At 31.0% G+C, this 12,439-nt stretch overlaps 1 protein-coding gene across 1 annotated transcript in view; it reads right to left on the minus strand.

The window, feature by feature from the left end:
- Window positions 1–2,329: 2,329 nt before the first annotated feature.
- The window catches only part of LOC129959246 (macrophage mannose receptor 1-like), a 63,347-nt gene continuing 53,237 nt past the window's right edge, over window positions 2,330–12,439 (minus strand). The window contains exon 12 of the mRNA XM_056072071.1: window positions 2,330–2,578. Coding sequence (XP_055928046.1) covers window positions 2,394–2,578 — 185 coding nt within the window. The 3' untranslated portion in view covers window positions 2,330–2,393. The remainder of the gene's footprint in view (window positions 2,579–12,439) is intronic.

Consider the following 12,439-nt stretch of genomic DNA (forward strand, 5'->3'; position numbering starts at 1 on the left):
AAATGCTGATCTTCAGAAATTACTTAATCAAGATCTTATTCTTGAAAATAAGCATTTAAGGGCTAAATTGGTCACATTCTGAATGTTAAAATGAATGGATACCAGGGACATGTGTAATAAATACTTTTCGTGAGTATTTTTTAAAGTATAATGAAGGTATCTAAGGGTAATTTGCCTGATTATTTTTATATATCTAAGGATTTGGATGATTTTTTTATATATCTAAATCGTTGCATTTTTGCATGATTACCATTTTGACAGATTTTGTCCAACATTTAATACATAACAACGTTTCTGATAATAAATCTGCATTCCAAATTTAATCCATTTATCTCTTGGTATTTTTCAATTATCATGTTCTCATGTTAAAAGACAGACAGATAATGAATTTCTCTTGAACAGATTTTGTCCAAACTTTGATGAAAACTTACAAATTTGATATTAAAATCGCATACCAACCTTCATTTCTCTAGCTCAAAGCACTTTTGAATTGTCCTGCTCACATACACATTGGCACAAATCCAAAAATGTATTTTTCGGCTGAAATGGTCAAAAGATCGAGATCAACATTTTTTTTTTTTTTTTTTTTGATGATTAGTTACGAAATACTAACTTTTAGGTTGAATTTAGCATTTTTAACCCTTTAAAGGGTCATTTTTTTCTAGTCATATTATGTTAAAATATTTTTTGGCTTGAAATTAGAATAAGAAAAGGGATTCATTTAGCTTATCAGATAAATTTAATTTGATTCATTAATTAATTTGGTTAATTAATAATTAAGTAACAACTCAAGACTCATTTTGTGTGAGATAAAGAACTGAAGCATCTAAGTTTCCGTCTTTCTAAAAAAATTAGGCAGAACTTATGCCAACCTACATAATTTCATACAAATATTGATAAATTTGGTGGGAAGCATACTTCCCACGGCCTTAGAAAGGGTTAATGAATTTGTCTAGTGATCCTTGGCGAGTGTTTTGGTCATTTTTCCCTGCCATGCAGCCAAAAGTTTCAAAAATTCAAATTTTGGGTTACGGACGCGCTCACGCAAAATCACATACCAAATTTTATATATTTAAGCCGTTGTGTTTTGAGTTATCACGTTTACATGTTTCTAAAAATACAGGCAGACAGACGGTCACCCCTCATGGGATTCCGTTCAAAATTTCGTAGGCATCTATACCAAAGATGTTTAATATGTGCACCGATTTTTTTATCTAACTCTCATCGTTTCATAGTTTTCGTGTTACCTTATATTCGAACAGCGGATTTTGTTGAAGATTTGACAGAAATCAACAAATTTGGTTTTAAGTCTGTATACCAAATTTCATCTGTCTAGCTCAAAGTTATCTTTGTCACAGATAGACAGACGGTCATTTTCCAAAAATGGGCTTTTCGAAGCATTGTAAAAAATTAAGTATTGTAAAGTAAAGTACAAAAATAAAGTATTGTAACCGTAACAAAATTCGAACACGAGATTTTGACGAATCTCCACTCTTTAGCCCTATTTAAATCCAAAAAACACTTTTTTTTAAATTTCATCTAGTAGTCTGCTAATAGGATAACTCAAAAATGCCTTGAACCAGACGTCTGAAATATTTTATGTGATCTTTATCCCAAATTTATAGATTTCCATCAAATTTTTGTCGATCAAATCATATTTTTTTTTTTTTTTTTTTTTTCCATTCTCTAGAAATTTTTTTTTTTTCCCTTCGAGTTCTAGTGAATACGATTAAAATAAATTGTAAAGAATTAAATGAAATTTGTCGAACAGTTTCAGCATCTAAAATGTAGATTAATATCACATTTCGAATAAAACCTGATAAAGGGTTGGGCATATGTAGGCATATACATCGGAATGCAAGTAAACATGTTAACTCAAAAACGAAATGACTTGACAAATGAAATTTTGTATGCGATCTTGTGAGTGAAATTGTAGAATTATGTCAAATTTTGACTTCAATTGACGGAAAGAAAGATGTCCCAAATACATATCCGATTTTCTATACTACGAAGCATAAAATGCTCATGTATGGAATTTTGAAAATATATATCTGGGTATTTAAAGTGTTCACAGTTTTGCCAAAAGTATACAATTTTAAGCGGGGTGGGAAATTTACGATCCTATTTTCCCTCTTTTTTTTTAATTGTGATTTGTTTCTATAAGCCTTACCTACTCTTAAAGTTTGTCTAAAGATTTTAGAATCATTCCGTATAACGCAACTATGACAATTGATGTTCTATGTAAAAAAAATATATAATAATAATTGTATTTTTTTTATATCAATTTCTATCAAAAGAATAGGAAACAAAAAATATTGCAGCTATAGAATTTTGATCGTACAACAAAATTTATTTCTCATCTATGGGTTTTTTCCCCCTTCATTATAAAGTGTTTACAATTTGTCAATTTTCGGAACTTGGCATACGGCCACTCCTCCACTGCTGCAGCTAATGATTTTCCATTTCGTAGTTGTCTGATCAAATGCGACGCAGTCTTTGTCATCAGAATAAGAATTAGGTTCTCTATTATCCCAGTTGGTGTAATCCAGAGTTGATCCATCAGTCCAAATGAAAGAATCTAGGATGATAAAGGAAAGAATATTATAATTTTGTAAATTTTGATTTGAGTCTGAATATATATGCTAAAACACAAAGCATTGTTGGGATGATAGAGATAAGCTATAAATGAGGCGAAAAAAAGAAGCGTACTTTCTTCGAGTTGCTTGTATATTTTTACAAAAAAAAATCACTCCTAATAAAAATTATAGTACCTGATTATTATACAACCAAACATTCACGTATATTCTTATTTATATTGGCTTCGAAATAATACCTTAAAACCATTTAGAAAGTGCTTTATGCATCGACAATTAATACATTGTTATAATTTCGATTTCGTCATTATGATATTTTTCGGAATCTTTAGTCCGAAACACCAAAGCATAATGAAAACTATAGGCTTGATTTTTTTTTTAACAGTAATACATATACAAAAACATTTATTTAAAATCGTCATACAAGTGTATGAATATAAATCTTATAATAATAAAATATTGGTGTTCAATGGATAACTTGTTTTTGAATTTTAAAGTTAATATTTTTTGAAAAACAATATGCTGTGAAGTTAAAATTTTGAATAATTTTTAATTAATCAAAATTTTGATAGTATATTTGTTTTTGGGAAAACCCTTCTTAGTGAGCGTTTACTAAGAAGGGTAGTAAACGCTCACTAAGAAGGACGTACATGTGGATAATGATAGATACCATAATGATACACGTGGATATTATTCAAATATCAACATATATATAATATCCACATGTACCATATTATATATATCGCATCATCGATGACGCATTTTACAAATTTATTTCGGCCTATAAACATCACTATGTTAAAAACATCCTATTTTTAGCGTCATTTTAAAATTCTAAAAAGTATCTACTAATTGCCGTCAGCTTAATTGGTTTGTTCTGTTTTTTATTTTTAAAAGTTTGACTTTAATCATAACCATGATAATAGACGCACAAAACAGTCTTTATATTTTAATTATTTAATAAAATATAAAAAAATAGATAAATGATGGTGACAAATGAACGCAATCACTGAAAAAACGCATTTAAAATTTTCTTTGGGTTTATATAGCAATATGGAAGTTGTTTGTTTAGTTATATATTTTCAAATTAATTTTTATTTATTTATTCATTTACTAATTTTAACATTTCCTCAAAAAGTGTCCGCTTCTCTTGATAGATTTGGCCAAAGATTTAATGCAAATTTATAATTTTGGTATAAATGCATGGTAAATTTCAGCCATTCTGCGTCCCTGTTTATATTTTTGCGGTATTCGCACGCGCATGGTTAGAAAGACAGATAAATACAAATATAATTCCAATTTCAAACGGTCTGAAATATAAACATTCATAAAAATCTTAATACCAAATTTTTTCACACTCACAGAATATTCTTTCTACACAATTTGTACGTTAAAATTTTGTGATTTTCATTTTGCTCAGATTGTACACTCGATTATTTCAGCTCATAATATTTTTACTCTTTTTTAATAAGATTTTATCTTTTGAAAATTTCAAAAAAAAAAAAAAAAAAAAAATTAAATACCAACCAGATTGCGAATTTTTAAACAGATATGTTCTGGATTCCAATATCCTTTTTTTTTTTCTAAAATAAGATTTCTTTCTTAAAATTCTTTGCATCATTGATTTTATGTGCCATTTGAATGTACACTCAGGTTCATAAATTAAGGATAATTCAGAATCACACGGAAATCAAACTCTAAAGTAAAAATTTCATCTGTAGAATTATCACACACATCTTCAAGAAAAATATGTAAATCATAGGATGCCACTATATGACACTGACAGTACGTCACAATGACGAGAGTGTAAGAGAGGGATATATAAGGCAGGATGGCAACGAAGTAAAATTGTTCACAGGCATTCTATGAACCGTTCAGTGCCATACCTGAATAGTTATGACACAAGTGACACATACGGAAGATTTTTTTACGTGGACAGAATTATCAGCCGTCTGGAATATACGCGTACTCCGAGGAACTTGGAATCGCCCAAAATGTCATCTCTAGGCTTTGGAAACGATTCCAAGATGATGGAAATGTCACTAGACGTTGCAAAGATCCTCGTCGAGTTACAAAGCCGAATGACGACCGGTATTTAGTAGTAATTGCCAAAGGAAGTAGATGGAGCGCAGCATCAGATCTGTCTCATCAGCTGTCTTCAGCCACAGATATGATAGTTTCAAGGTAAACCGTGTATAGAGGTTTGGAATATATTGGTTTATATGCTCGCAGGCCTGTCAGATGTATTCTCCTCACAACAACTCACTGACGTCAGAAGTTAGCTTGGAGTACAGAACATGCAATGTGGACATCGTCACAGTGGGCATGCTTTTCGGCAAGTCTAGTTATAGCTTGCAGTCTTATTCACGTCGGACTTTCATATGGAGAACTCCAGGTACCCGTTACTACCAAGAGAACGTCATTGACGACATTGTCACACGGTAGTGTGGAATTGCTCGTTTGGAGTGAAATTATACTGGGCTCTAGAACAGATCTGCATGTTCAAATTGGAACTATGACAGGCCAAATTTTGGAATAACATGTACGTTTGTTTAGGGGTGCCATGTGAGCAGAATTTGTGTTTATGGATGACAATGCCCAACCTCACATTGCAAACATTGTAAACAAATTCATTCAATCTGAGGATATCGGCCATATGAAATAGCCAGTATTCTCACGTGACACGAATGGGATAGAGCATGTGTGGGACATACTACGTGTGTATCGGAACTTCAGAGAACATTTCTTGCTGAGTGGAGTAATCTTCCCTGAGATTAGCTCGATAATTTGATACTTAGCATGCCTAGGCGTTGTACGGACTTTATTTCATTGTCTGGGAGACATACAATGTATTAATCATCATAACAACCATGCAAAGTTAAGTTTTTGAAAGGGAGATATTTTTTTACAATTGCTCCAGGGAACAAAAATCGTAGTTTTTATGAATGGTATCATACATATCTTTTTTTCTTTATCGTTTGCTTAAAAAAATGGGCTTTACGAATAAGTCACGTTGGTTTTGATTGCGGACTTTAATTTGCCGGAACGTATTATCCTTAACTTATGGACATGAGTATATTTTAAAAATAATATGGTCAGAATTGTCAATTGTTTTTTGCGATAATTTATTTCTGGATATTATAGCTATATGTAATTTATTATACATCAATGAAGGATTGACTCATTAACACCAATTCCCAATGAAAGTAACATCTCTTTTATTTCCCCTATCGAGGAAAATAAGAATCGTCTCTCTTCAAAAGACATTCGAATCCTCGGGGTGTAACGCTTCCAAGATTTATCTTATTTCTAATCTTCATCTGATCTTTAATCTGCGGTTAATTAACATATATGGTTTCAATTATTTTATAGCTGTTTATATCCCTGCTCCCATCCAAAAAAAATATGGGTTTGAAATTAGATATGATTTTCCTCTAGTTGTCAGAATAAGACAAATCAAAAGTAGTTCTGTGGGTTGTGAAAATAGTTTTCAAAATATTATTCAGCTTCGAATTTCTATTTTGGAATTGAATTCATTGAAAGTGAACTGAAAGGTGCGAAAACACGTTTATTCGAGATAGGCGAAGTTTTAAAAAAAGGCACTATACATACCCAATGGCAGATATAAGCATTATGCGATCTTATGCAGTGTTTTTCTTTTGTGTAAATTTAGTTTTACATTTCTATCCTTTTTTAACTTATTCAACATTTTATTTACTTTTTAAGTTTAATGTCTTGCTTCAATAACTTTGTAAAAATTTTTTATGTTATTTTTTTTATTTTATTATGAATTATAACCGCTTGACATTCAAATTTGTACCCAATATTATTTAACCAGATGCTAGATGTTTATAAATATTGAAACAACAAAGTGACCTTATTGAAATAAATAAAAACCAAACCAATAAACTCTAAAAAGTACAAGTATCATATATGTTTTATAATTAATCAAATTTTTATTTTTTATAATGTATTTTGCAACTAAGCTAATAAGAATTTTTTTAATCGAGTTGCCTACGGCTTTCCATCAGCCCCCAGGTAGTTGCTTAGTCTGAAATTAGCCACTCATCATATTTGTCCAAGAGCTTTTGAAATGTGAATAACAATCTTGTAACTGCCAAAGTTTTACTTAATGCTATATTTCAAAATGTCACTACTTTCGATAGTATTAAATCGAGCATCGGTTAAATGTCATCGAAGAATTAAAATTAACTCCAGTGCCAAATGTTTAGGTTTTACTGTTAATTAATTTAATAAATACAAATGTGATTGATATTAAATGTGATGTGATCTTAAAGATTTTACAGAAGAAGAAATTACTACAAAGAATTATTGCAGTTTAGAATTAATTTCTGCAAAATGGAAAAGGAATAAAAAAAGAATACGATTGGCGGGAATATTAAAAAATTACAGCTGGAATCGAAAGTGATTGAGAACTAAAAACAATTCCGCTTCTAAGATTGTTTCTAAAAGGCAAAAGTTATTAAAGTTGATGCTTCACTATAATGCCGTTCATAATTAAATATTTATAAATTTACTGAAGAGACAGATCTGTCGAAGTGATATTCCTAAAGAATATTTGGCAACTCATTTATTCGCATGACTCCTGTTAGAAATTGTAAACACTGTTGCGAAATAATCTGATCCAGACTCTATTTACCGATGAGCCATAAAAACACTACAGTGTTCTCAAATTCTTTAAAACACTAGACAAGCGTTATATGTCAATATTCATCTTATATATACTCGTCGACTGATGGATCGTTGCTGGCTGAATTGTATTCCAGCATGTATTGCAGAAACTGCAAATAGCAAAAACAAATTCACACCTTTTTAATTTAGTATGTTCTTGCACTGATCTGCTCATTTTCCACCTCAAGCCCAATTGTACAAGAAATTCAAGTCATTCTGCTTCGCCAACCTTCTATTAAGTTAGGATGGGTAAAAGCACATGTAAGCCACAACGGAAACGAGGCCACAGATTCCTTAGCCAAACGGGACATTTCTACAGGTACGCCAATTCAATATCCAGCTCCTAGAAGTCACTTTAAAAGTTTTCTAAATAAATTGAACCTACGTCGATGGCAAGAAGAATGGGACAACGGCTCAACTGGCAAAAATAACTATCAAATCTTCTCCAAAGTCTCCTTTAACCCATCATCTTGGAACAGGCTTGACATTTTCTCTACAACTGGCCATGGCCCTTTCCCTTCGTATTTCAAGCGATTCAGTATTAAAGGATCGGATCAATGCGGCTGTGGTGAAAATAGGCGATCCCATTCATTATGCCACTAGTTGCCCTCTCACCACATCTTTCCATCTCAAAAATCCCACCCACGACCTAGAAAATATCTGGTGGATCAACGTTATGGAAAACAAGATGTACACGTTCAAAATTAGAAATCTTGTGCGGTTCTTACAAGACAACGAGGAATTGATCTCCCTAGACCCAAGCCCTGTATAAATTTTCGTCTCATATCTCAACCAAACTCTTCTCCAGAATATATTAACTTCAATAGATTTCCTCTACTCATACTCTCCACCGACCACCCCCTTCACCATCATAATATTATAGATAGTTACTTTCTCTGTGGACCGTATGTAAAATAAATATGTCCACGTATATCCTTTATATACGTGGGACAACAGGGAATCCTAGAGATTCCAAGTTCGGGGATATGCTGTGGCGAAAGAAAGAATGATCATGCATTCGGACAGGCAAACTTCCTCAAAATAAATTTCATTTAAAAATCAGCAGACATCTACAAATATGATGTGAAGACCACATAACAAAATTGATCCATCTAGCTAAAGAGGTTTTGAGTTATCATGTTCAAGCTCAAACAAGCATAACCCAAAAAATGAATTTTTCGAACTTCGGGAAGGCGTGAAACGTAAAAATTCGTAAAAATATCAAGGTCGATTTTTTTTTAACGATTACAATATTGTCTCTTTGTATGTTTGAAAAAATAAAAATAATACATAATTATTGAAATTAAAAAAACATATTAAATATTGAAATATTTATCTAATAATTTTTTTAATCGAACTAAACTCATTCCTTTCATTTCGATCTTTGGTTCTAACTCTTAAGACTGCTACAAATCGAAGGATTTAAGTCGAAGGAAAACAAAATTTTAAGTAGCAAATTACAAGTAGAGTTAAATTCATTATTTCGGAATTAAATATTTTACAAGGCCGCGGTGGCCTGATGGTAAGGTCTCGGCTCGTCAGCCGTAGGGTTTCAGGCTCGAGACCCGATTCCATTGAAGAACCGTCGTGTGAGGTGGTCGGTTGCATGTGAAATCCGTCAGGGCCAAACGTTCTCCGGAAACGGTGTGGTGCGGTGTGGAGAAGGGGGTGCCTGATCAGGTGTCGTCCCCGTCATCTGAACGCGTTCCAAAATTACGAGGTGCGTCCCGAAATAATCCTAGTGTTGCTTTACAACGGGACGTTAATATAATTAAACCAAACGAAACTCAATATTTTACAATATGAGATAGTATTATTTTTGTGGAATATTTTCTTGAACTAATTGTACGTGAATTTATTTATTTCAATCAGTTAAAATGAAATTTTAGTCCATTACAAAAATAAAGCTTGTTATGCAGTTAAAACTGTAAAATCTATTTCCAGAAAAAAAATTATAAATATTTTATTGTCACGTTACTAGATTTTGCAAGCATTTATTTTTCATATTTTATAAAATGAAATTCTTGTTTATTGCCTTTTAGATATTTTGGAATATTTATTAAGTCATTATTTGATAAATTATTCTGAAGATTTTTAATACCTAAATCTGATGGCTGAAAGTAAATTTAAGCCTATTTTGATCAAACTGATGATAGAACAAATCAAGATATAAAACTTATCGTTGTACGGTAGCTTCAGGGCTTACATTGAAAGTTGCTTTACAGATGATGAAAGCCTATTATCGCTTTTTCTTAAGGCTGACTTTAAATTTCAAAGTAGCTTAAAGTTATTTCCATTTCTATTTTCTTATGAAATTAATGGCAAAAATAAGGAGGTAGGCGTGTTTTATCTGTGTACATATAAACGTTATTGTATATGTAAATGTATACAAAAGGAAAATGTATCTTTATTAATTCCATTTAAAAGCAGATAAACTGTTTGAATAATAAGATTTTTATTTACCAGAATTCTTTATCTGGTTTTTTAAATGCAATTTTCTTAATATAAGATATAGGAATTTATGAAAAAAAATTATATAAATAACTTAAAGTTTTCAATAAATAATAGTTTAAAATAAAATATATCCTTTTCACTTTCTCTCTATTATATAATTTTTTTTTGTAAAAATTGCATTTTATTTGTCTTCTGATAGGTAGATAACGAGTCAACTGACCCATAACATTTCAAGTTTGTTTTACCAGTATTTTTTGAAATGTTTAATGAAAATTATTATTACGTTCGTTGTAAGTATTTATATTGAACTTGACGGTGAAATAGAGTTAAAAAAAGAAAAGTAAAGTAAAGTTTTAATTAACACCAAATTATCAGCAAATGATTTTAAAACAATATTATTTGTTAATTCCACTTTTAGGCGCACCATTTGTGGCAATATTAATAAATAGCTTTTCGGTTTGTTTACCTTTTTCGAGTAACGGAAATATTTCATCTCCAGACACATAGATGATATTTTGCATATAAAAATTTTGGCAACATAATTACAAATCTATCAAAATTGGGACCAAATCCATAAATAGATTTATCTATTCATGTGAATATGAATTCAAAAGTGCAATAAGCTAAATAAATGAAATTTGGTATGTTGTATTTACAATAAAATAACAAATCTGCACTGAATTTTGAACAAAGCCAGTCAAAAGGGAGAGGTCCAAAACGCGGGGGGGGGACCTTTCCGATGGTTATGTTGCTTAAAAAGTTGCAAATAAAAGTAGCTTTCTTATTATTTGCTTTCCATATATTTTTTTATTCTTTTTTCGAAAAGAACACAATCAAAACGCTCCTAATTTGGAAAAAAAAATTAAAGGAAATATTTAAAATGGAAGAATGAATTATTTGAACTTATTAGCGACATCAGTTGATGGCAGTTTCCGAGAAAGGGAGGAAAATCTTTAATGAACCAATTTATCAAATGAGACTAATTAAATTCGTTGTGCATCAAAATTGCCATCGGGATTGGTAAAATCAAAATTCTAATTTTAAAGATTAGAAATTAGAACGAAAATGACTAAAAATAACTTACTAAAAATAACAACTTTGTAAAACTGTCAGAAAAAAATATTCTTAATTTTGAGATTTTCTTTTGAGCGATATTTAAATTAGAACTCGACAAAGAGCATTCTCCAAATTGCTTCAAGTGTAATATGTTCTTTAGAGAAGCTAATCATAGAAGTACTAAGTACTTCTATTACAAGGGGGAAAAGGATATTAAATGGGCAGACAAAAATATACCATAGGACATAAAGTTAATCAGATGGATGATTAACGTATCCCGCTGCTATTTCAAAGTTAATTATTTCTCGTAGAAATCTATATAAAAAACCCATTGAATAATCTGATTTGAAAATTTCTTTTTAATTATCTTACTGGAAAATGATTCAGCTGATTGTAAAAATAAATTAGATAGATAGATATTCAAGACTAGTTTTCCAAACTCAAATTTCTCTCAAAAGGCCATTTTTTCCCATCTTATAAAAATAGCTTCTCTAAGCAATATCGCAGGAAGATTAGAATGAATTTCGTAAACAAAATAGTAATATTTCAGCTAATCAGACAACTCTTTTGAAATCTTTCATTAAATAATTTCAAATTTTCATTTTTTACTTCCTCGTATACGAAATACACAAAGAGAAGGTATTTTGATATTAAAATATTTCGACTCGGTATGTTGATAATTGTTCACATTTCCGAAACTTTTAGAATAAGGCCTGTCTGTCTGTATGAACACGATAATTCAAAATTCTTTTTTTTGAACGGTTTTTATTTGGCATGTAGTCTTAAAATTAAATTCAAGTCTGTCTTTCTGTTAAAATATAAACAGGCATGATAATTGCGAAATATAAGGAGCTACATGGATGAAATTCGGTACTCAGTTTTATCATTTAAAGTACTAAGCCGCATCAAATTTTGACTCAAATCTCTCTGCGGATTGGCTGGCTATCGGTGACTGCGGATTGCATGCTAAAATGGCAGTTAAAAAATGCACTGATTTAGAGTAATAAAACTTGGAACGTAATTTTGTTATTAAAATTGTAATTGTGTTATCAAATTTTGGTTTAATTCGATCGAAAAAAAATAAAATAAAAAAGGTATCCAAAATGCGTACCCGATTTTCTTCACTATATTAGGAAATGACGCATAACTCTCATTTTCGGGAGTGTGAAAATAAAAATCTGACCATTCGTGGCCTTACCTTCAAATAAAGTTTCCATTTATAATGGAATGATGGTGGATTAGCATCTTTATTAAGGAGCAGGTGAGAAAGTTTTGTGGAGACTACGCCCAATGTTTTAACCCTTTGACTGCATAATTTTTAAAAATCACCATTTAGATGCAATGTTTGCAAATAAGTTCAAATACTTTTCAAACAAAGTGAACTGATACTATATGTTACATGATAATAATATGATATCATAAAAATCTGTTATCGTAAAAATAAGCACTCAGAACTGCGAAAAATGTGGGGTGCAATCGAAAATGGACTGATTGCCTACCCATGGTAATCGCGGGAGAGCAGCTGAAGGGTTTACTTTAGAGTTAAGTATTATCAACTTTTGCTTTCATTATAGCAAAGGTAAATGTCTTACGCGGCATAGCATTATTTTTTTACAGGCCCTGATTATGTCAAACTTTAAATA

The sequence above is a fragment of the Argiope bruennichi genome, chromosome 2 (genome assembly GCF_947563725.1).
Source record: "Argiope bruennichi chromosome 2, qqArgBrue1.1, whole genome shotgun sequence".
Classification (NCBI taxonomy): domain Eukaryota; kingdom Metazoa; phylum Arthropoda; class Arachnida; order Araneae; family Araneidae; genus Argiope; species Argiope bruennichi.